The following is a 26,506-nucleotide window of genomic DNA, read 5'->3' as shown; positions in this document are numbered from 1 at the left end:
CTCAAGATATCAAATTCAAGGAGTAGTGATCATCAACTCTTGATGATTAATTGACCAAGAGAGCGAGACTTGACTTATTAATCACTATTTTGTGCATTATTTTCTTTTATCTTTCTATTTAAATTTTAAATTTAATTTTTTTTCCCTATAATCCCTGTTTCACTTAAAGGTATTAATCTCAAAACCTTGATATCAAATCCAAAGATTAGAGATTGTTGGGTGTGTTGGGTATGAGTGATAAAAGTTGGGTGTGAAGAAATTGTTGTGTATAAATAGAAAATAGATTAAAGTCATAACATGCTATGTACTTAAGAATTAAGTTATTTTAAGTTACTCCACGAGAATTGAAGAAGAAAGTAGTTAATATATGTATAAAATGCCATTTTAATTACATACGTACCCTTGCAGATGACTTCCAGCGGCGGGATTATCAAGCTTTCTTCGCTGCTGTAAGGAGGGGTGATTGGCGGGTAACGGAGGAGTTTCTTGGCCGACACAGCGATGCAACAAAGCAAATGGATTCATTGGGGACAGCTCTTCACAACGCAGTAATATTCAAGCAGGAGCAAATTGTGGAAGAGCTGGTGAAGCGGATGACGGAGGAAGAATTGGAGAAACAATCTAGTGATGGTTGGACGGCTCTTGCTCATGCTGCTAGAGACAACCTCAATATGGTAAAATGCATTGTTACGAAGAACGAGAACCTGATTAGCATTGCCGAAGAGGGCCGCCAAATGACTCCGATTCTAATCGCAGCTATGCATGACCGATGGGATATAGTTCGGTACCTCTTCGATCTCACACCAGCACTATATCTACTGCCAGAAGATGGCTCTTACGGCTCTCAACTTATTGTCTTTTGTCTTTTTGCCAAACAAATTGGTAACCTAACCGCTCTTAACCGAATCATTTTTTCTGCACTCTGTGTGTGTGTGTGTGTATACATATATATATGTGTGTGTGTGTGTGTATGTATATATACATATATATATGTGTGTGTGTGTGTGTTTATATATATACAGATTGCTTAAGGGGAGGGATCCCCATTTTTCTAAAAAAATGGGGACACACTCTTCACCGTTAAATTTAACTTTAATGAAATTGTGTGATTGAGATTGTGTAGCCTGAGTTTTAATCTCAACCACACAATTTCATTAAAACCAATCTAACGGTGGGGAGCGTGTCCCCATTTTTTTGAAAAAATGGGGATCCCTCCCCTTAAGCAATCTGTGTATATATATATATATAACTTTCACACATCAAGTTTTTTTTTTCATCTCAGTGTCACACCTATAACTTTCACACATCAAGTTTTTTTTTCATCTCAGTGTCACACCTAAAGTAGGGATTGTGGGACACTTTTATACTTCTGTTAGATTTTTTGTCAGAACCTAAGTTACATGGACAATGACTAAGCACTACGTGACGTGGTGCCATATTTACATGTGGAGCACAATTAGTCCACCGAGCGCCACGTCACGTGTTAACTTACATTCTGACGAAAAGCCTAACAGAATAATGAAAGTGTCCCACAATCCTCATTTTAGGTATGACACTAGGAACTTAATATGTGAAAATTTAAAAACCATGACACTTCAAGGTAGTAGAATGAGAATTACCCTATATATACATATATATATATATATATATGATAATTGGTCAAAATACATACGTACAGATTTTGCATGGATGTTACTTCAGTATAGCCCATTGTTGGCATATACTCGAGGCCAAGGAAGATACTCCCCTTTGTCTGCAATTGCTAGTGTGCCCTCTGCATTTATGAGTGGAACGTCGTTCAAATTCTGGCAATCGTTGATCTATAAACGTTAGTAATATCTTCCCTTTTCTTTTACTACCATCAAATTTGTCAACATTATGTGTGTCATGTACAAATGTCACTTTTCACATAAAGAGTCTCATAAGGTGGTTCAAATAAGGTGATCTCCCTAATATTTTTCTTGAATCTTATTACAAATGGGTACTACCATAATTGGTCATTATGTCCAAGACACTATCTACAAAATTTTGAACGAGGAAGTCGTATTTCTTGTTAGGTATACGCATAGAAGATGCTGGTCCCATGAGTGATTTTCATATAAATGTTGAAAGTCAAGAAAATGAACAAGGCAATCTAGGGAACATCACAGGTATGTTACATCTCAAAACTCTAACTACGATTTGATATGTTGAAGAACTTTTCATATCTTTTGCTCATTTTTTTTTGTCGACTTTTTTCAATTATCCATCTCCTTGTTTTTAGTAATTAGTTAGGTGATATGTGTGGTTTGATATAAATATGGAATTGACAATGAAATGCGGTCAGCCTACCCGAACATAATAAGATCGTAGTATCCATCGGAACCATCCATCATACATCGTGATGTACGATGGACGATTTTAATCACGAAATCTCTCCGACGATGATCCTTTTCCAACCAACACAGCCTATCCGAATTCCTACGTGAAAATCAAGAAAAGAATCTGTATATATAGAGAAAGCACGCCAAAATGGTGGAACATTCGAATATTCCTAAAATGCCATTACTAGATAGAAAAAAACTACAATTACCCAATTAAAATAAAGTCAAAATTGTAAAATGACACAATTCACAAAACTGGAGTTGCTCCTGCACAATTCATAATGATTGGGTGATGACTAGTCAGTACCCAATTTACTCACCATATTAGATGGTCGAATAAGATTGTAACACCTGTCTATTTAATTCTTTCTCAAACTCTTTGCTATGTTAACAAACAAACACCCACCTTCTCCTTCCTTTACCCCTGCCATGGCAAATCTGCAACTTCGAAGCCATTGATTGGATCCCATGATCCCATCCCAACTCCTCCTCCTCCAACCTCCCTCCTCCGTCGAACCATCCTTGTCCCCTCCAACCTATCTTCTCCCTGGTTGCCTTCCTTTGAAAATCTCACGCATTCCTCTGCAAATCCGACCAAACCAGCACCTGACCCTCGATTAAACATGATCTTCAATTAAATTTGGAAACTGAGTTACAGAGGATAAGTCTAGAAAATACTAGGGCACTTAGATTTGCCGCATAGATAGGCTGGTGGTGATAAGGTCAGATTTGATTTGGGCTATAATCGATGGAAACGTTGGAGGAAGGAGTGTGTGTGCTTGACGGAGGAGAAAGGGACTGGGGGCTGAGATCTGGCGTTGGCAAGAAGAGAGGAAGAAGAAAGGTTATGTTTGGTCACAGGTTTAAAGGAAAAGTTTGTATTTGGTCACTTTGATTTGAGAAAGTATAAATGAACAGGTGTTACTATCTTATTGGGCCACATAATATAGTGAGCAAATTGCGTACCGAATAGGCAGCACCCAAGCACTGTCCCTTGGATTAGTCATCCTGCAATAGCGTACCACATAGCTAGAAAAAGTAGTGTGTACATTTACTATCAGTTTATGCTTATACTCTACACCAATGAGAAATATTGGAGAAGATGGTTGTGTAAACAGAATGATTGATGAATTCTTGTTTTTTTTTTTTTTTTAACAAACGATATTATTTACGCTAAATTTTACAATAGACTAGTAATAATGTGGTTCAAATTCATTTTTGGTCAGAATCGAACATAAGATTTCTCACTTACAAATGAAGAGGAATACCACTGGACTACTGGACCGTAGTACTAAGTGGTTGATGAATTCTTATTGTCAAACATATATATTAGCATATATATATATATATATATATATATATATATAGGCCCTTTAACAAGAGGGATCCCCATATATATTTTTTTAAATGGGGACACCCTCTTGACCGTTGGATTGGCTTTGAAATTGTGTAGTCAATATTAAATCACAAGCCACACAATCTCAACCACACAATTTCATTAAAGTCAAATCCAACAGTCAAGAGGGTGTTCCTATTTTTTTAGAAAAATGAGGATCCCTCTTATTTAAGGATTCACATATATATATATATATATTTATAAATTTATGGAATATGAAATTTCTTTGAACTATGTTCAAGGATGATAGGTAGATTAAGATTTATTTATTTTCGTATACACCTCTATCATGGTTCAAATGTATTTCATCAACTTATGATTTAGGTCTCATATATGATGACATATAAATTTTCTTTTACTATTTTTATTGAATAAAATTAGATTTTCATATGTAAATATTCAAATTGAAATATTAAGTAAAGATGCATAAATAAAAAAATTCAATTAATTGAAAAATAAAAAAACTAGACTAAATCCAATAACAACTAATTTTAGACTAATGAGTACTAAAGGTGAATTTGAATCATATTATTATTAACCCATTATGAGGCTCGGTTCATTCTCCACCCTTGTAGTGTAGATAAGATCATTTAAAAAAATAAATAAATAAATATGCATCGATTGATTAAAGAATGTAATTACATAGTCCATATACAAATGAATGTAACTTTTGAATTTTTAGTAATTAATGCAACAAGATGATCACATACTTTTTTGTGTTTATAATTTGTCTCATACTATTTGTTCAAAGAAAATTTGTCTCATAACGGAAGAAAATAATGAAACAAAAAACAAATGAACAAAATAAACGTACATAAATGCATTTAGAATATATAATTCCCGTTATGATGAAAAAATAAAAAGCATTTCACTCAGTGCAGAGAGGCTAGTAGTTTCTCTTTTTTCGGGTCAATAGTTAAATAGGTTTCTAAGATGGGAAGGGATCTTGATTTTCACCATTGCACTAGCCCTCCCCAACAAGCTCTCAATTATGTTTGACCCTTTTTCAATTATGTTTGATTTTTTGTTTGTTTTAACAAACGATATTCACCATTGCACTAGCCCTCTTCAACAAGCTCTCAATTATGTTTGACCCTTTTTCAATTATGTTTGATTTTTTGTTTGTTTTAATAAACGATATAATCTACACTAAAGGTGAGGGGGTGAGCTTAACATCACAATATGCTAGCAATGATGTGGTCTAAGTTCGCATTTGACGAAAATCGACCTTAAAACCTCTCACTTATAAATAAAGAAAAATATCACTATCCCGTAGTACCAAATGATATGTTTGACCCTTTTTTTTTCAACTTACTAGTAGCGAAAATAGGCTCGCACTCTTTGTTTTTTTTGGGTCAATAGTTAAATAGGTTTCTAAGGTGGGAGGGGAGCTTGATTTTCATTATTGCACTGGCCCTCCTCAACAAGCTCTCAACTATGTATGAACCTTTTTTTTTAACTTACTAGCTACGAAAACTGACTGTTGTTTCCACGGTTGCATGAATAACATATAAATCATTACTCCACGCAAAGTGAAAACAAAAAATATAACAAATTTTGGGTTCTTGCATGATAAATAAAAAGTCCTTTGTATGCACAATACATATAAAAATATCTCTTAAAATTATAATGAAAATCAACTAACGCAATACATTTTTTGGGACGCGTAGAGCCCATAATTTTAAAAAGATCTCTAGCACGCATGTGTGCGTGCAAAGAGACTAGTCTTATGCCATATATCATATAATCAGCATATAAAGAAGTTTTGGCAGCAGAATCTGATTTTAAATTTGTGTCCCAGCCTTCGGTTTATTACAAGGACTTCCATCGAGACTTTCAAAGTTTTTTGGTACGTGGACATGAATTAATTAATTTATTTTTTATGGAAAATGATATTCACAATTAACTTCTCACACATCTTAATTTATTTTGTTGGATCATGCCTGTTGATTTATCAAATTTGATAGCTATAAATTAAAATTTGTGTATGAAAAATCAGCTCCTATTTTTCACTTGTCAAAACTATATCAGCTCCTATTTTTCACTTGTCAAAACTATCAATTTATTTATTTATTGGTAAAAATGTGGTTGTGAGTTGTAACATTGTTTTGAATGTCAACCTAGGAATCAGCCGTATTCGTGAACTGAAATTGACCCATGTTCGGTCACGTCAAATCTTGAACTGCATGTGTGACGAGATAAAACCGTTGACTGATGAAAAAATGAGGGATGGCCTTGTGTATGAAGCAGTATACAGTGCTGTCCAAAATGGGATTGTTGAGGTCGTTAAGCCTCTATGTGAAGCTAGACCAGAATTATTGTTCAGAGGCTTAGAGGACGGAAAAAACATATTTCAATATGCTGTTGAATGCCGTCAAGAGAATGTTTACAGCCTTATATACGGGGTTGGCCAAAGAAATCTCATTACAACTTTGAGAGATAATTCCGGCAACTGCATACTACATTATGCCGGGATGTTATCTCCATTGGCAAACAAAAGGCTTGATCGTATTGCGGGTGCAGCCTTCCAAATGCAGAGAGAAAGGCAATGGTACAAGGTTAGAATGATCTTTTATTATTCTTCTACGCTTAATTACATGTATGACCCCTGAAACTCAATCCGCATACTTAACCCCACGAAATGCAAATTGTGTCACTTAATACCCTGAAATTTAACTTCTTTCTTGCTTTGTTCCATGCCATTGCCATCTAAGAATAATATAAATTCTACCTCATTATATTCATGTATCAAATGAAGCATTTTTTTTCCTTTATAATTACTGAAAGAACACGATCACCTCATATCACTACGATGTATAAGTTTTTGTTCAATGAAATGCAGGAGGTAGAGAGTATTGTGGTTCCACTCTCGGGAGCCTCAACTTTAAACAAAGATGGTTTAACACCCCCTCAATTATTTACCGAGAAACACAAGGAATTGCTCGAGGATGGAGAAAAGTGGATGAGAAGTGCAGCAAAATCTTATACAGTTGTCAATGCCCTCATTATTACAATCATGTTTGCTGCAGTATATACTGTTCCTGGTGGAAACAACCAAGTGACAGGGTTTCCCATATTCTTAAACGGAAAGGAATTTATGGTTTTTATAGGTTCGGATGCTATTTCGCTCTGTACTTCTGCAACTTCAGCATTGATATTTTTGAGCATCCTTACATCACGTTTTGCTGAAGATGATTTCCTCAAATCTCTACCCACAAAGATGATACTAGGCCTTTCCGCACTCTTGATCTCCATCACCACCATGATGGTTGCCTTTTCTTCTGCCCTATTCATCATGTTTCAGAATAAATTATTGTTTATTTATCCATTCATTTTCCTTGCTACTATACCCGTCACTTTATTTGTTGGGATGCAGTTTCCTCTGCTCGTTAAGATTTTCAAGTCTACTTATTGTGAACGAGTATTCGATAAGAAAATCAAACACTGGATATAAATTCTTCATGGGGTATGCGACACATTAATTGTGTAATTGTAGTAATGTAATGTTATCACTTCTAAGAAAGCTTGTATGCATTGTACACACTACTAAGTGTTTGGTTCCTATAATAAAAACCCCATTGTTCAATTTTTTTTATTTGTTCTCCAGAAGATATAAATAATTTAATTGGAAAACTTGAAGAAAGTTGAAGTTCTACCATAAAATCCATTGGTAATATGGTCTTGGATCATATATTTATGAATATGTGATTGAAGTTGGAAAAGGAATGGAAGTCTTGGATCGAATCACCATGGCAGTCAGGTATAACGAATGAGGGTTCTGACACAACATACTTACATACGTACACTCCAGCAGCGGTAACAACACATGACTCTGTAATGTACTTCCTAAAAGTGTGATTATTTTGCTTGTCCTGCCATTTCCATTCTTTCACTGTATTCGACTTGGACATGCACCTTAGCGGACCACGTTCCTTTTGACAAAATTCAAATACGATTTTTAGATTGAAAACATGGAGCAGGTAAGTTCCTAAATATGTTGTCATGTACCCAAACTAAAAATACCTCATTATTCCAAACTGCCGCAGCAACGTGACTCTTAAAACTCTTTAGCGATGATGTATCTGTCGGCCCTCCTGGAAAAGGCTCTATCACTTCAGCATTGACCCCAACGTCTATATCGTCTGTAGCTGAGATGTTGGCCCCAACATTTGTATCGTCTGTAACTAAGACGGTGGCCCCAACATTTGTATCGTCCGTAGCTTGGATGTCGTACAACACCATCAACGGATGGTTTATCCTCTATGGAATCATCAACCACCTCTGATTTATTAGAGGAGGCAGCCTTTCTGATTTATCCATACATTAATTTGGTAACCAATTTTCTAGGGTTCAGAAACCTAAAAGCCTAAATGGACAGAAACGGAGAAACCGAGAACCTCAAATTTGACAGAAACCCTTAACACCCAAATTGACAGAAAGCAACAACTGCAGAGCAGAAGATGATAAAAAAAAGAAGGCAAACGAAGTAAAAATTGAAGAATCCAATCGACTGGTATGAAAGAAAATTGAATATAACAAATGGGTTTCATACTTCATACCTGATTCTTCTCCAGTAACGACGTTCACGGGAAAAGAATTCCGCGCGCTGTGTTCCACGTGAGGATCAAGACAATATTTTGGACCAGATCAAAACTTTGCGTTTTGGCGTGGGGCGTAAAAGTAAATGTCAAAATATGAAAGTGTTTGACAAAGAAAAAAAAAAGAAAAAGAAATTGCTAGGGAGACAACTCTACTTGAATCTATTTATTTTAACTTAAAAACACTTTTCAAGTTATTAGCCCCGATGCTGCTCACATAGTCAGTGGCTCGAGCGATGGAAATGCCTATATTTGGCAGGTAACATTTGTTTTTCAAAGCGTTATTGTTGAAAGAGTTTAAACTAGGGTTGTAAAGACTGATTGCATAAGCTCAACTTAGTTAATGATGACTGAGGTTTTGACTTCATTATATAGAGATTACAAGATAAGTTTGTTACAGTATGAACGTATAATAGATTACAAGTGAATTCAAATTACAAATACAAACTGATAGAGTCTAAGAAGAGATAGGAAAGTCTATTTGATGAAGAGTTCTTGAGTTATCCAAACTATGAGTTTGACTTGATGAGCGGGACTTAGATGATTTGAACTGCAGGGATGTGGATTGCTAACTTGGAGTGGTTTGCTGACCTAGAGTACATGTAGGGATAATAGGTTTATCACGCCCCTGCAAGCTAAGTGGGTGTTGACGCACAAGAAGCTTGGAAATGAGATAACTGAAACGAGCAGAGGACATTCCTTTAGTGAGAAGGTCTGCAATTTGATCAGCAGTGGCGACATAGCCAACTTGTATTTCTTTGCGAACTACCTTTTCTCATATATAGTGGTAGTCAACTTCAACGTGTCTCATCCTCGCCTGATAAACATGATTAGAAGCTACTGCAAGTGCACTAATATTGTCGCACCATAACTTTGGTGGAGAAAGTGAAAGGTGCAAGTCACGAAAGATATGGCAAAACCAAGATAAAGTGGCTGTCGTATGGGCCAGTTGTCTGTACTAGGCTTCAGTGCTTGAGCGAGACACCCCTTGCTGGTTCTTGGAGCTCCTAGAGGGAAAATGCAATAGCCCCCAGTGGAGCGCTTATCGTCAGGATCGCCAGCATAATCCGCATCGGCAAATGCAGTAAGGGTGATAGGACTAGGTTTATAGACAATGTCATGATCATGAGTGGCCTTCAAGTATCGAAGTATGCATTTGACAGCAGCCCAATGAGCAGTGGTGGGTGAATGCATATATTGGCAGACCTTATTGATGACAAAAACAATATAAGGTCTCGTGAAAAGAAGGTATTGGAGACCACCGACTATACTTTGAAAATTAGTGCCATCTGACAAAGGTTCTTCTTCATAGAGACTCAACTTGGGGCCAGTTGCAGCGGAAGTGGTGAGAGGCTTTGCATTAGACATATTGGTATTTTTTAGAAGGTCCAAGATGTACTTAGATTGAGAAAAATACGTGGCAGTGGATGTCCGTGTAATTTCCATTCCCAAAAAATAATGCAAATGACAGAGATCCTTCATAGAAAACTTTTGGTCAAGTCGTTGAATGAGCCGAGATATATGTGATGGATTATTACCCGTAACAAGGATGTCGTCGACATATATCAACAAGTAGATAACAGCGGATCCATTAAAGAATGTGAACAGCGAAGAATGTGCTATGGTTGCCTGAAAACCAAGGTCTTCAAGATGTTGGGAGAAACATTGAAACCAGGCACATAGTGCTTGTTTCAAACCATATAGTGATCTATGTAGTCTACAGACATGTGATGGAAACTGAGGATCCACAAAACCTGAAGGTTGTCGCATATAAACGACTTCTGCTAAAAAACCATGTAAGAAAGCATTCTAAACATCAAGTTGTCTGATAGGCCAATTGTAGTGAAGGGCAATGGAGAGAATGAGTCTAATTGTTGCATGAGTGACCACCGGACTGAACGTCTCGCTATAATCGATACCATCTTGTTGTTGAAATCCATTTGCGACTAGTCGAGCCTTATACCTCTGTATGGAACCATCAGAATGTTGTTTGATCCTATATATCCATTTATTTGGAATGACATTAATGGAGGGAAGAAATGGAACCAAGGACCATGTGCCAGTTCGTAAGCCATTCGGGATATTTGTTAGCCAGTGTAAAACAAGTAGGCTCAACCACAGTATTAGTGACAGTAGAAATAAATGCATATTTAGGATTAGGTTTGTGAATCCCGTCCTTAGCACGTGTTGTCATAGAGTGAGTAGGTTGAATTGTCCTCTGAGATGAAGAGGATGTAAAAGGAACATGACTTGCATTTGTGGGTTCTTTATATGGGATGATAGGGACATAGTAGAAATGGATTCTTTATATGGAAATGAGGTTTCATCAAAGACAACATGACGAGACAAATTTTTTTTTTTCCTGTAGACATGTCAAGACATCTATAACCTTGTTGATTTAGCCAAGAAAAACACAACGTTTGGATCTAAATTGAAGCTTATTAGTATTATATGGTCGAAGATATGGGAAACATGCACACCCAAAAACTTTTAGGAAATCATATTGAGGAGGTTTGTAAAATAGTTTTTGAAATGGGGACTCATCATGTAAGACTTGTAAATGATTTATCAAATAATTTGCCGTATGAAATGCTTCATCCCAAAAAGATGTGGGTAACGATGAATGTGCAAGAAAAGTAAGGCTAGTTTCAACAATATGTCGGTGTTTGCGTTCAGAAATTCCATTTTGTTCAGGATGATGTGGGCATGTTAAACAATGATTAATACCATGATGAGTCAAGAAAGCTTTGAAATTGTTCCTAAGATACTCACCTCCCCCGTCGGTTTGAAAGGATTTGATGGTGGCGTTAAACATATTTTCAACCAATTTCTTAAAATCAACAAATGTAGAAAATACATCTGATTTCAATTTTAAGGGATACAACCATGAATATTGAGAGAAATCATCAATAAAAATGACATAATATTCAAATCCATTAATTGAAACAGAAGGAGAAGTCCATACATCCGAATGAGCCAATTGTAAAGGAAAAGACGATTTTGAAGTAGACAAACTAAAAGGTAACTTGTGACTCTTGCCCATGGGGCATGACTGACAAAAATCACTGGTTACAGCACCATTGATAGGCAACTTATTCCTAGAAATTAAACTTTTCAAAACATGAGAAGATGGATGACCTAATCTAGAGTGCCAAATAGAGTTGGACACTCTAGCACCTATGAATGTAGAGACTCCTTTATTGCATGATGAAACTGTTGAGAAGGGGTAGAATCCATTTCTACTCTAGCTGTGGAAAAGCATTTTCTCGGTGTGAAGATCCTGAACACGATATGAGTTTGGGTATAAAGTTAGAGAACAATTGTTATCATTGGTAAATCGATGAATGGAAGTAACATTTGTGGATGCATTAGGGCAAAATATTGTGTTTGATAGGTGAAAATTGGCTTGGGGTGTACGAATGCAAGTGTTACCAACATGAGAAATTTTCAAACCTGTTCCTTTGACTATGCCATTCACTTGATCAATGCCATTGTAAGGACGAGGATTGGATACTTGGGTTGGATCATTTGTGATGTGGGCATTGGCTCTAGAATCGAAAAGCCAATTCTGGATTGTTGGAGCACGGGCAACATATGCTTGAAATTTTGGCGCTGGAACACGCCCTTCATAAGACATGTTTAGACTGTTGAAACAATCGATTGCTGAATGGCCATGTCTATTACAGATTTGGCATTGAATCCGACCATTAGGAAAAGAACTCTGAGAGGGAGCATGACCGAGAAGACCATCAGGTTGGCGAGATTGAGAGCATTGATAAGGCCCATGATGAGAGCTTGGTGAGTTGCATGGGCGGGAGGAAGAACCACGACCACCATTGAGACTGATGTGACCTCGAAACCCAAAGAAGGATCCACGTCCTCGAAAAGTAACAGGTGCACAACCTCCATTGCGAATTGCAGCAAAGGTAATAGGTCCGATGTCAGCTGTGAATGCAGAATGCATTTGCTATCTTCGTTCAACGCCAAGAAGAAGTGCTTCCAAAGCATTGTACGTAAAGAATGATTGCAATGATGTCGGAGTTTGAAACAGAGCACCAGAGAGAGAGAGGGTATCTGCGAGACAATTAATTTTATCCAAGAATTCAGAAATGGAAGAATCACCTCTGTGAGTATTCATCAACTCACTTCAAAGCTAAGGGAGACAACCGATTGATTGAGAAGCATAGCGGTCACGTAGTGTTGTCTAGGTAGAATGGGAGCTAGTTTTCCTAATTAAAGCAGCGAGAATGGTGGGGTGAACTAAAGAGTTGATCCATGACATGAAAATGGCATCTTGTTGTATCCAGGTTTCGAAGTCAGGGTTGATTGTTTCAATGATGTTGCCATCCGCATCTTTCAGGAAGGTTGGAGGACATAGACTGGTTCCATCTACAAATGAAACTAGGTTTCTGCTGCGGAGGAGAGGTAGCATTTGGGCTTGCCAGAGTGGGTAGTTGGTACGATCAAGTTTGATTGTGAGAAAATTTAAGGCATTTGGGAGGCGAATGGGAGATGAAGATTGAGAAGCCATGTGAGAGGGAAAAAAATTTCATCTGTCATGAGACTTTAGCTGTGTGATACCATGAAAGAGTTTAAACTAGGGTTGTAAAGACTGATTGCATAAGCTCAACTCAGTTAATGATGAGGGAGGTTTTGACTTCATTATATAGAGATTACAAGATAAGTTTGTTGTAGTATGAACGTATAACAAATTACAAGTGAATTCAAATTACAAATACAAACTCAAGGACTCTTCATCAGATAGACTCTCCTATCTCTTCTTAGACTCTATCAGATGAAGAGTCCTTGAGTTATCCAAACTGTGAGTTTGACTTGATGAGCGGGACTTAGATGATTCGAACTGCAGGGATGTGAATTGCTGACTTGGAGTGGTTTGCTGACCTGGAGTACATGTAGGGATAATAGGTTTATCAATTGTTACTGGTCTCGGATCGAGAATGATACTATTGGCAATGCCAACCAGGTAAACAAGCCACAGGAAGATCCCGTTGTATTGGAAGGCCATGACAGGGAAGTTACAGCAGTAGATTGGTATGTTTTCTCTCCTACCCGAATGCTGCTGGTTTTCGATATTTCTTGACAAAAGACTGAACCTTTTTTCGACTTCGAATAGGTCCCAGTTTGAGGTCGGGAAGATGGCGACGTCATCAGATGATTTTACGGTATGCAAGACAGAGTCGCAGTTCATATATAAGATTGTACATTCATCAATTTTCACAATGCATTTGCCATTTTCTTTAACGTTTTAGATTCAACTTTTCACTTGTATGTTTCATCTCGATAGGTTCGCATTTGGGACTCTCAGAATAGTTACTCTTACTCCCCAAGCACAAGCTCACCATCTACCGTTCGAAGAAGAGTCATGGCAATCCCAAGAGCAGAGTGTAGAAAGCTTCTGATGAGTGAATCAACGATGCATACCTCAAAGGTTTCCGGAAATTTGTGTCCGTCCGATGAAGGATTAGACAAAACAAATTCACTAAATCCGATTAGTATGCCCAAAATGAGTACTCCCCCGTCACAGAAGAAACAATCTGTGTCGGATCCTGACTTTAGCAAGACCTTCGAGAAGACCCCCGAAGCTGCATCGGACAGCCCGTCTTCTGTTCTGAACCCTCCCTCCTCTCTAAAAAGGAAAACAATCCGTGATTACTTTGGAGTACCTCCCTTAAACTTGTAGGCTCTGTTTTTCCTTGGGTTTATTGTACAAAGTGCTGACATTCCCTCTGAGTCTACTGCTTCATAACTGGATCCATCAACCCTGCTTTTGGATTATTTCAATCTTAAGTACAAAAAAAAAAATTCCCGGACACTTTCTTTCCTCAAAATCTCATTCTTAGTTTCAAAGTTTGATTTTTTTCTGGTTTGATTTTGTGCAGGTTTCTATATGGAATGTAAAGCGCATACAGAGATTTTTACGATGAAAATATCACTCTCATTGTATTGTATTTTTGTGCCATAAGTAACTGGGTGCGATTCCAAATACAGTTTTAGATGCTTACTTCAAAAATCTGATGAGTGCTTAAGCGTATAGTCATCCATCCGAACTTCTACCCTCTAAAAGGTTTTGTATGCTCTCAACTGCATTGTAGACATCATCAGGGAAATCTCTCAATGCAACCTCCTTCCCCATGTCCACAACACGCCTAGTGACGTTCAGGATATGTTGCACACGATCCTGCAACAAATAATAACCAAATACATGAATGCAATTTCGACAACAATTTCTACTCAAACTGAAATATTTACCTGATAGTATAATGTGTGAGAGGTACATTGTGGGTCAAATGAGGAAGTACTAAGTGCTGGGTTGTGGACATAAGGACGAGATACTTTGTGGTACCGGTTCATGTACCCTGAGACAACATCTGATGCAATGCTAACTGGGCTGCTTCGGTTATTTTGATGCAAGACGTGATTCTGCCACCTATCTCACATCCCATCAATGTATTCAAATAATACCTTGTTAACTGATGCATGAGTTGCTTTTGTGCTTCGAGGAAGGACACACAGTGCCTTTGGAATTGTCTGTACATGTCCAAACTGCCTAAGTACCCTCTCAGGACAGTAGGGCTCAACAACATCGAAGCATTCTAACATCCCAGTAAAGTATGTTATCTCATGAAATGGTTGTGCTTGTCTATGAGATGTGTAGGGTTCCCAGCTGACCTGAAAAAGATATATATACATGCATTAGACATAATGGTATCACTAAAAATTATATTTGATCAGTAACGCCCAAAATGTCCGTACCTGGTTGGCTGTCAAAGAATCCAACTTTTTCCTCATCTTCTGCAAGTCATGTGTCGTGGTTCCACTAGACGTTCGTGGCTTCCAACGACATGCATGAGGGTGAATATCAGAGTAATTTTGGTCATAATTAGGGCTACAAACTAGATGCATGTGTTCGTACACCCATGTCTCTAACAAGGTCATATAGCCACTCATTTGTTTGACCTTATATCTAGTGGATTGCCCTAACTGATGATATAACCAAGTTGGTGCACTAGCACCCCATGCATAGCCTCTTACAGCATCAAGATCCCTAAGTAGTCTTAGATAAGTAACATGTACCCTGGTCCCGCTTTTGTCCACAAAAAGAGTACATCCCAACAAGTACAACAAGTAAGCCCTAGCTGGACACTTACTTGCTTCCGTTGAGTCTGTATCACTCACACCTTCAAAACGTTTTCGTAACCAAGAAAGAGTCACATATTCTTCATTGAACTCGCTCAAAGCCTCGGTTGCCTCCTCGTCATTAACCCCTAATAACTCTACCAATAGTTCATGATTACTCATGACATCTTCTGCTTGTAAAGAGATTGCCTTGCCCGTGATAGGAACCCCTAAAAAGGAAACTGAAATTAGTAAAATTTTAATCTGCGTAAAGATACAATTTTGATATTATGCAATCATAAAGTTTTTTTTTTTTCTTTTCTTATACCTAAGAGGTTTGACACGTCGTCTAAAGTAATGGTCATCTTAACAAACGGTAGGTGAAAGGTATTAGTGTCCGGCTGCCAGCACTCAACAAAAGCAGAGACCACTATCTTATCAACAATTCGATATGTACACTCCAGAAGCGGTAACAAACAGGACTCTGTAATGTACTTCCTAAAAGTGTTATTGTTTTGCTTGTCCTGCCATTTCCCTTCTTTCAATGTATTCTACTTGGACATGCACCTTAGTGGACCACGTTCCGTTTGACAAAAATCAAATCCGATATTTAGATTGAAAACATGGAACAGGTAACTGGCTAAAAATGCTATTATGTACCCAAACTAACAATACCTCATTAGGCAGCCTTTCACTTCGCGCAGATGCAGGGGGATGTACCGGAATATGTTTCTCAATAGCATTACTTTTCTTAGATGATCTTGCAGCCTCCTTAGTTTTTCTTGCCTTCTTCATAGCTAGAATTAATTAAGAAAAGTAACGAGGGCTTCGTATTACAGAAGCATTTTTGTGGAATAATATGCAAGGAATCATTCTGTGGTGTTCTGCTAACAAAAAAAAGGAGTAGTATAACTGGAAACTTGAAAGGAATCTATTACACTTAATCATACGTCGGCATCGAAATTTTGCCAGAAAGGGAATTGTTCATGTATGTATAAACAACAACAACAACAACAACAACCAAGCCTTATCCCACTAAGTTGGAGCGCCTGTTGTACTGGTACAAGTATAACACAATCAATTAGCAGACTGCTCAGCTTTGCAATTGCTAAATTGTTGCTCTTTCAAATGATTTCTTGTTTAAGAAAAGCCAATTAATTAGCCACTTGTGAATGTAATTAGTAATACATTAATTTGGTAACCAATTTTCTACGGTTCCATTCCACAAGAATTTCAAAATTTTGTTGTTCTAACACAACCAGACAGCAGATGAAAATTTTGAACTTTTTCAGAAACCTAAAAGCCCCAAAAGGACAGAAACAGAGAAACCCAGAACCCCAAATTTGACAGAAACCCTAAACCCCCAAATTGACAGAAACCAACAAGTGCAGAGCAGAAGGTGATAAACAAAGCAAACGAAGTAAAATTTGAAGAACCCAATCGACAGGTGTGAAGGAAAATTGAATAGAACAAACGGGTTTCGTACCTGATTCTTCTCCAGTAACGATGTTCGTTGCAAAAGAATTCCGCGCGCTGTGTTCTAGGTGAGGACGAAGACACAACTTTTTGGACCAGATCAAAACTTTGCGTTTTGGCGTGGGGTAAAGGTAAATGTAAAAATATGCACGTGTTTGACAAAAAAAAAGTACAAAAAAATGCTAGAGAGATTAAATTTTTAGATATTTTTTTTTTTGTTGATCAAAAGATGTGGAGGTTGATGGTTTGATTCTTATTTTAATGATTTAAAAATGAGTCTAATTATCAACTGCCACATCATATTGTCTAGAAAAACATAATTTAAAATTTTAGTATCTCTAGCATCACAAAAAACACAAGATCCTCAGAGGAAATGAATCCCTTGTTTCGATGTTTTTGGAAGGTTAGTGCCACTTGAGCAAATTATAAAAAGGTTTTTTTTAGCCAAAATGATACCTCAGATTACCATAACTAACTTTGATCTATGAGATTTGAAATCAATAGAAGTGGTCATGAGTTTGTCCACCGTCAATCATTTTGGTCATTCTATGAAAAAATTTCATAAAATAAGGATAAAATGACGAAAGTACCCTCATTTTTTGTCAAATCATTTTGGACCATTGTTTATTATTGAGCGTATTTTTGTCATTTTGATAGACTTACTTGATGATGCTAATTTGATCCTTAAATTAATTTGTACTCTAAGTATGGCTTCTAACTCCCAACTAGGCTTACTTGATGCTACTCCTTTGATCCTTAGATTAATTTGTAGGCAAAGTATGGTTTCTAAATTCCCAGGTCCCAGCTAGGCTTACTTGATACTACTACTTTGATCCTTAAATTAATTTGTACGCCAAGAATGGCTTCAAACTCCCAGCTAGGCTTACTTGATATTGCTCCTTTGATCTTTAGATTGATTTGTAGGCAAAGTATGGCTTCTAAATTCCCAGGTCCCCACTAAGATTACTTGATACTGGTGCTTTGATCCTTAAATTAATTTGTACGCCTAGTATGGCTTCTAACTCCTAGCTAGGCTTACTTGATACTGCTCCTTTGATCCTTAGGTTAATTTGTAGGCAAAGTATGTGTTGACCCTAAAAACTAAATTTTGGGTCCAAACAGTATGACTTCTAAATTCCTAGGTCCCAGCTAGGCTTACTTGAGAATGCTCTTTGATCCTTAAATTAATTTGTGCACCAAGTATGACTTCTAATTCCTGGCTAGGCTTACTTGATACTGCTCATTTGATCCTTAGATTAATTTGTGGGCAAAGCATGGCTTCTAAATTCCCAAGTCCCAGCTAGGCTTACTTGATATTGCTGCTTTGATCCTTAAATTAATTTGTACGCAAAGAATGGCTTCTAACTCCCAACTAGGCTTACTTGATATTGCTCCTTTAATCCTTAGATTCATGTGATATGAAAAATATGGTAAGTATAACATTACTCAATTAATAAAAATGAATGTATAATAACATGTCAACTTACTATTATTAAAAAAAATGGTAATAACATATTTTTCTTTGTAAAATACAAGGTTTATTTTTTATTTTTACTACTTTGATTAATATTTTCAAGTATTTCTAAAGTTAGATTGCAATAACGAGACTTGACATTGTAAAACGGGGACAGCTGATTAATTTGTTCCATGTCGATCCGTACATCAATAAAATAAGGAAATAGTTATTAGCACTCTAAATTATCATCTTCTCACAAATGTTTTTTTTTCCTCTAATTATAGAAAGTTTGGACTACAAAATGAGATTTTTAAAGTACTAATAACAAATCCCTAAAATAAAGTACAGCTTCGTATTGAAAAGGGGAATCTGGATTGCAAAATGAAATTATCAGCACAATATGATATCTTATCCTTGACTATATTAGTATATCTATATATGTTGCAGCGCCAATGCTACAGATCACCAATTACTTTAGTCTAAAGTAGGAGGGGAAATTGCACTATTTATATGAACAGTGTTTTGGATCACATTTCAGTTTATTTACAAGATTGCTACTCGGATGCTTTTAGCTTTTTACGAAGATGCCATCGGTTCGAATGACGGGAATCCCTGTCTAGGGTTAACATAGCACGGTTGGGGGTAAGAGTTGGGTGGGCATTGTTGTCAGTTAGGGTTGCATTCGGTGGGATCGATGGCTCAGTGTGGGATTTGGTGGGAAGGCATGCTGCTTGCAGAGAGGAGGAGAGGGAAGGAGGGAGGGGGAGGGAGAGAGAGAGGGGTTTGGTGAGGGGAAGGCATGCGACTTGCAGAGAGGAGAGAAGCTTAAAAGCAACTGCAGCAAGTTCAATGGACAGGGTAGCAGCAATGGAGACACCTCGCTCTAAACCATTTCCCCTCTCCTCAGGCGAATGCTGAACAATGTTTTGAAGGAACCCACGACCACCAGGTTCACTTTTAATAGAATCCGATTCGCAAGGAAAAGAAGAAACCCAGCTTTTCAACGAAAAAGCTAAAATCAATCCCTTCGACCTCCTCATCGGCGGCGGCACCCACGACCACCAGGTTCACTTTAAATTTAATTTTAATTTTTTGCTTTTTTAGTGGATTAAAGAATATGAAACGAATTATAATTTAAATGGTGAAATTTTGTTGATTTTTGCGTTCAGTGTTCTGAGTGATCATCGAGCTGTGACGGGCTGGTGTTGGATTTGATTCGATTGAGGTAAAAGCTCTGAGTGATTGTGACACGGAGAAAATGCTAGAATCTTACCTTCGATCCACATATCTGATTTTTGTTACAATTGTTATTTTCATTGCAGGAAAATGTGGCGGAGACAATGATTCCTAAATCCTCCTGCTTTTGGATCAGACAATCGTCCCACCGCAAAAATGATTGCGATCCCTTATTTAACCGCGTCAACCACGTGCTTCAGCTATGGATTGCTCTTCGTTTTCTGCCAAGTCAGAGATTTCTTCCGCAAAATCATTGACTGGTGGAGTGCTAGCAATTTGCAGGTTCCGTAATCATTGTACATAACTTTGTTTCTATTGATTAGTTTTTCCTGTAATTTTAAGTTAAAAAAAGCATTGCTTTGTTGCAAAAATCAGGGTTATGCTCCAATCTGTTTAGGACTTTGAAGATTTCTATCTTCGCCGGCTTTATCTTTGAATTCAGGTATTTTGTTATTGATTTGATTGTGTTATATTTCTTGAGCTGTATGAAATGGATGCAGCTGGCCCTGCAATTAAGGTTGAATTCCATGGAGTCCCATAAACATAATTATTGATAACTCTGGTTAATTTTTTAAAGTTTTGACTGGTCAGGATGTTTCAATAGGCTTATTGCAAGTGCTCCTGATGCTTGGTTTGATGTGGTTGAACGCTACTCCAATGACTACAACATAACACTCAAGTAACGACTACAAATTTCCTCCGATTTCGCAATATCATGTATATTTTACTCCTTTTGTTATGTTTTCTTGATTTATATTCTCATTGTGTAACTCGGCTGATGCAAGCTAACCAAAAAAACCAGTAGATGCCTTAACTTGGGATCTTACAATTACCTTGGCTTTGCTGCATCTGATGAGTACTGCACACCTCGTTCAAGCTGAAGCATTTTCTGAAGGCTTCCCCATTTCAATTGTAAGTAGTTAATTCCTTATACTTGGCTTAGTATTTCTTTCTTTATTTTCTCATACACATACATGATCGTGATCTAACTAATAAAATCTGGTTTGGAAAAATTGACAGATTTAGAAGCATGGCAGCTGCGTCTAGTACCATAATTGTTCCTCAAATCCTCGACGGAGAGCACGATTATAAGGATTGGAGTGTCCACGTCAAAACCTATCTGCTCTCTAAAGATCTTTGGGACGTTGTTGAAACAACCGGTAAACCCAAGTTTAAGGCTTGGAGGAAGAATAATGCCGAAGCTTTGCATGCAATCCAACTTTCTTGCGGGCCCCGTACTTTTACTTCTATCCGTGACAAAACCACCGCTAAAGCTGCTTGGGATACTTTGGAAGCACAGTTCAACCCAGAAAAAAGAAACTTGTGAGTTGTTATTTCTTATACTTGCTTCACTATTTCTTTCCTTGAATTCATATATAAACACATGATCTACATATAATAAAATTTCCTTTGGATAAATTGACAGATTGAGCATGCCAGAGTACAACCAAGAAGAAATCTCAGGTATCTATCATCAAAATCAAAGAATTAAATGTATATGAAAGGTTCTCTTGCTTTCTTTGTATGTAAGGAATGCATAATCGCTCATTATTGATCAATTATCAAGGGTGGAACCATGATGAATAAATGGACGTGCTTGCAAGGCTTTATCTCAAACCTTGATATCAAATTCAAGGGGCAGTGACCATCAACTCTTGATGATTAGTTGACCAAGAGAATGAGACTTAACCTGTTTATCAGTATATTGTGCATTATTTTCTTTTATCTTTCTATTTAAAATTAAAATTATTTTTTTTTTCCCATTAATCCCTGTTTTACATAAAGGTTTTAATGTCAAAACCATATCAAATCCAAATATTAGAGATTGTTGGGTGTATTGCGTATCGAGTTAAAAGTTGGGTGTGAAGAGATTGTTGAGTATAAATAGATATTAGATTAAAGTCATAACATGTTATTTACTTAAGAAGTAAGTTATTTTAAGTTACTCTACGAGAATTGAAGAAGAAAGTAGTTAATATAATGTATAAAATGTCAACATTAATTACATACGTACCCTTACAGATGAGATCCGGCGGGAGTATCGAGATTTCTTCACTGCTGTAAGGATGGGTGTATGGTCTGGCACCGATGAGTTTCCTTCCCTACCCAATGCATTAACAATAAAGGATTCACTGGGGACAGCTCTTCACAACGCAGTAATATTCGGGCACGAGCAAATAGTGGAAGAGCTGGTGCAGTTGATGACGGAGGAACAGTTGGAGATTAAAGATGATTATGGTTGGACGGCTCTTGCTTATGCTGCTAGAGACAACCTCAAGATGGTAAAATGCATGGTTACGAAGAGCAAGAAACTACTTGGTATTGCCGAAGAGGGCCGCCAAATGATTCCGATTCTCATCGCTGCTATGTATGACCGATGGGATATTGTTCGGTACCTCTACTCTCTCACTAGCGAAGATCTAGAGGCTGATAAAGGCCCTGACAGCTCTCAACTTCTTGTCTTTTGTCTTTTTGCCAAACAATTTGGTAACCTAACTACTCTTAACCGAATCAAATTTTCTGCAGTGTGTGTGTGTGTATTATACAGGTTTTTTATGCAAATGGATCTCCATTTGAAAAAAAATGGAGATTAAGTGTGAAACTCACTCCACATTGAATTTCAACGATTCAAACCGTCTATTTTGTAAGTCTCGATTCATAGATCATCTTTACAAAAATTCAATTCAATCCGAAACCATTTGACTATTTAATTATCAAGATAAAATTTCATTGTTTCTTATATAACAAAGTATTCATTAATTTCTTTGAACTCGATTAGATATCTTAAATATTTCCAATTTGGCTAATATTTTGCAAGGATGATCTATGAGGTGGAACTTGAAAAATAGATGGTTCGGGTCGTTAAAGTTCGATGTGGTGTTGATCCTATATATATAGGGTAGTGCTATCAACACATCCATTTTTATTTCTACACCTCCCTCAATTTTCGGCGATTAGATCGAATGGATTGAAGAAGATCAATGACAAAAAAATTAACAAATGTGCATTTGAGGTAAAAAATAATTGTGTGAATAGCACTTTCCTATATATATAGGTAATTCTCATTTTACTACCCTAAAGTATCATGGTTTTCAAACTTTCATACATCAAGTTTTTTCCATCTCAGTGTCATACCTAAAGTGAGGATTGTGGTACACTTTCAAACTTTTATTAGGTTTTTCGTCAGAACCTAAGTTAACGCGTGACTTGGCGTCCACGTAGACAATGAATGTGCGTCACATGTCAATATAACCCACGTGGGCGCCACGTCATGCGTTAACAGAGGTTCTAATGGAAAACCTAACAGAAGTATGAAAGTGTCTTACAAATATCACCTTAGGATATGAAAGTGTCTTACAAATATCACCTTAGGTATTGACACTGGGATGAAAAAAAAAAACTTGATGCATGAAATTTTAAAAATCATGATACTTCAGGGTAGTAAAGTGAGAAACCCTATATGTATATATATATATATATATATAGCATATATATATAATAATTGGTGTAAATACATACATACATATAGATATTGGCTGGCATTTACTTAGTCGTAGCCCAGACATGGCATGTACTCGAGGCCGCGGAATATACTCGCCTTTATCTGCAATTTCTAGTATGCCCTCTGCATTTCGTAGTGGGATGTCGCTCAAATTCTGGGAACGGTGGATCTATAAATGTTAGTAATATCTTCCCTTTTCTCTTGCTAACATCAAATTTGTCAACACTATGAGTGGCATTACAAATGTCACCTTCCACGAATTTCATAAGGTGGTTCAAATAAGATGATCTCCTTAATATTTTTCTTAAATCATATTACAACCATATTTGGTCTTATGTCAAAGACACTATCTACAAGGAGTATTTTGAATAAGGAAGTCGTATTTCTTGGTAGGTATATATACATAGAGCATGCTTGTTCCATCAAATAAGATGGTCTCCTTAATATTTTCTTATACAAATGGGTACTACCATAATTGGTCTTATGTCATAGACACTATCTGCAAGAAGTATTTTGAACGAGGAAGATGTATTTCTTGATAGGTATACACATAGAGTATGCTCCCATCAATGAATTTTGTATAGATGTTCAAGATCAAGAAAATGAACAAGGCAATCAAAGGAATAGAACAGGTATGTTGCATCTCAAAACTCTTAACTATGGTTTGATATGTTGAAGTCCCTTCCATATGTTTTGCGCTTTTTGTTTTTTTTTTTTTTTGTTGACTTTTTTCAATTATCCATCTCCTTGTTTTTAGTAACTAGTTAGGTGATATATAGGTATCATATATGATGACATATAATTTTTTTTTTTTTAACTATTTTTCATTGAAAATGATTAGATTTTCATATGTAAATATTCAAATTAAACTTTTGAGTAAAAATGCATAAAATAAAAAAAATTAATTAAAATTGAAAATTAAGAAAACTAAACTAAATCTAATAACAGCTTAAAATTTTGGACTAACGAGGTTTTGTAAACAGAATATTTGATGAATTCTTATTGTTAAGACAAATATGCATCGATTGATTAAAGAAATATAATTACATAGTCCATATACAAATGAATGTAACTTTTGAATTTTAGTAATTTATGCGATGAGATCATCACATTTTTTTTTAACAAACAATATTATTTACATTAAGTGGGTGAGAAAGTGAGCTAAGATTCACATTGGGCCAGCCATAATAATATGGTTCAAAATCGAAGATAAAACCTTTTATTTACAAATAAAAAAGAATATCATTAGGCTATAGTACGTACTAGATGGCTATCACATACTTTTTTTTGTTTATAATTTGTCTCATAATGGAACAAAATAATGGAACAAAAAAATAAAAAAACATTTCACCCGCATAAATGCATTTAAAATATGTAATCCGCGTTACGATGAAAAAGCCATTCACCCGTGCAGAGAGGCTAACAGTTAATCTTTTTTGTTCTCGTTGGACGAGACATGCGCTACCCATCCTGAACAGGCGCTTTTTTTTTTGGGTCAATAGTTAAACAGGTTTCTAAGGTGGGAAGGGAGCTTGATTTTCACTATTGCACTAGCCCTCCTCAACAAGCACTCAACTATGTAGGACACTTTCTTTAACTCACTAACAGTGAAAACTGACTGTTTTGACGGCTGCATGAGTAACATATGAATTATTCCTCTATGCAAGGTGAACACAAAAAAACATTACAAAATTTTGGAACGTGCGTGATAAATAAAAAGCCTTTCGTTTGTACAATACATTTGTAAATATCTCTTAACATTTATAATGAAAAGTAACATATGCAATACATCTTTTGGGGCACGTAAAGCCTGTGATTAAAAAAAAGGTCTCTAGCATGCACGAGTGCGTGCAAAAGGCTAGTCTTATGCCATATATCATCTAATCAACATATAAATAAGATTTGTATTTAATTTTTCTAATTTGCTTATGCCATTGCCAAATATCATCTAATCAGCATATAAACAATTTTGGAAGCAAAGTTTGATTTTAAATTTGTGTCGCAGTCTTCGGTTTATTACAGGGACTTCCATCGAGGCTTTCAGAGTTTTTGGGTACGTGAACATTAATTAATTTATTTTTTATGAAAAATTATACACACAATTAACTTCTCATATCAAATTCAATCAGCTCCTATTTTTCATTTGTTGAAACTATCAATTTATATATTTATTGGTAAAAATGTGGTTGTGAGTTGTAACATTGTTTTGAATGTCAACCCAGGAATCAACCACATTCGTGAACTGAAAATGACCCATGTTCAATTAGAATTAATGTTGTACTTCATGTGTGACGTGATAGAACTTTTAAATCATCAAAAAATGAGGGATGGCCTTGTGCACGAAGCAGTATACAGTGCTGTCCAAAATGGGACTGTTGAGATCGTTAGAATTCTCTGTGAAGCCAGACCAGAATTATTGTTCAGAGGCTTAGATGACGGAAAGAACATATTTCATTATGCTGTTGAATGCCGTCAAGAAAATGTTTATAACCTTATAGACGAGGGTGGTAAAAGAAATCTCATTACGACTTTGAGAGATAATTCCGACAACAGCATACTACATTATGCGGGGATGTTATCTCCATTAGCAAGCAAAAAGCTTGATGGTATTGCAGGTGCAGCCTTGCAAATGCAGAGAGAAAGGCAATGGTACAAGGTTAGAATTATTTTTTATTATTCTTGTACGCTTAATTACATTTATGACCCCTGAAATTCAATCCGCATACTTAACCTCACGAAATTCAAATTGTGTCACTTAATACCTTGAAATTTAACTTCTTTTTCGCTTTGTTCCATGCCATTGTCGTATAAGAATAATATAAATTCTATCTCATTATATTCATTATTCATGTATCAAATGAAGCATTTTTTTTTCCTTTATAATTACTGAAAGAACATGATCACCTCATATCACTACGATGTATAATTTTTTGTTCAATGAAATGCAGGAGGTAGAGAGTATTGTGGTTCCACTCTCGGGAGCCTCAAATTTAAACAAAGATGGTTTGACACCCCCTCAATTATTTACCGAGGAACACAAGGAGTTGCTCGAGGGTGGAGAAAGGTGGATGAGAAGTGCAGCAAAATCTTATACAGTTGTCAATGCCCTCATTATTACAATCATGTTTGCTGCAGCATTCACAGTTTCTGGTGGAAACAACCAAGTAACAGGGTTTCCCATATTCTTAAAAGGAAAGGTATTTATGGTTTTTATAGGTTCAGATGCTATTTCGCTCTTTTATTCCGCAACTTCAGCATTGATATTTTTGGGTATCCTTACATCATGTTATACTGAAGATGATTTCCTCAAATCCTTACCCACAAAGATGATACTAGGCCTTT

At 36.5% G+C, this 26,506-nt stretch overlaps 3 protein-coding genes and 1 long non-coding RNA gene across 5 annotated transcripts in view; 3 read left to right on the top strand and 1 right to left on the bottom strand.

Moving 5' to 3' along the window:
• LOC137709289 (uncharacterized) overlaps window positions 1-22,256 on the top strand; it is a 69,165-nt gene extending 46,909 nt beyond the window's left edge. Inside the window, exon 4 of the mRNA XM_068448377.1 lies at window positions 21,685-22,256. Coding sequence (XP_068304478.1) covers window positions 21,685-22,256 — 572 coding nt within the window. The remainder of the gene's footprint in view (window positions 1-21,684) is intronic.
• On the top strand, window positions 5,889-7,228 carry LOC137749389 (ankyrin repeat-containing protein NPR4-like). The gene is made up of 2 exons (XM_068489480.1): window positions 5,889-6,317; window positions 6,602-7,228. Exons 1-2 carry the CDS (start codon window positions 5,946-5,948, stop codon window positions 7,211-7,213), a joined length of 984 nt encoding a protein of 327 aa, XP_068345581.1. The 5' UTR covers window positions 5,889-5,945; the 3' UTR covers window positions 7,214-7,228.
• LOC137749476 (protein MAIN-LIKE 1-like) lies at window positions 13,147-17,132 on the bottom strand. Its single transcript, XM_068489575.1, has 5 exons — window positions 16,981-17,132; window positions 15,132-15,724; window positions 14,628-15,047; window positions 14,381-14,556; window positions 13,147-14,142 (listed from the first exon to the last, which is right to left on the bottom strand). The coding sequence occupies exons 2-3, from the start codon at window positions 15,675-15,677 to the stop codon at window positions 14,811-14,813; spliced, it is 783 nt and encodes a 260-aa protein (XP_068345676.1). The 5' UTR covers window positions 15,678-15,724; window positions 16,981-17,132; the 3' UTR covers window positions 13,147-14,142; window positions 14,381-14,556; window positions 14,628-14,810.
• LOC137749477 (uncharacterized) lies at window positions 19,147-21,658 on the top strand. 2 transcript variants are annotated; one of them, XR_011070214.1, is made up of 5 exons: window positions 19,147-19,491; window positions 19,596-19,651; window positions 19,749-19,944; window positions 20,038-20,104; window positions 20,254-21,658. It is a non-coding gene; the product is annotated as an uncharacterized lncRNA (long non-coding RNA). The 2 variants fall into 2 exon arrangements; XR_011070215.1 differs by lacking the exon at window positions 20,038-20,104.
• Window positions 22,257-26,506: the final 4,250 nt, after the last annotated feature.

Source organism: Pyrus communis, chromosome 11 (genome assembly GCF_963583255.1).
Source record: "Pyrus communis chromosome 11, drPyrComm1.1, whole genome shotgun sequence".
NCBI lineage: Eukaryota > Viridiplantae > Streptophyta > Magnoliopsida > Rosales > Rosaceae > Pyrus > Pyrus communis.
This window is presented reverse-complemented; position numbering and strand designations above follow the sequence as displayed.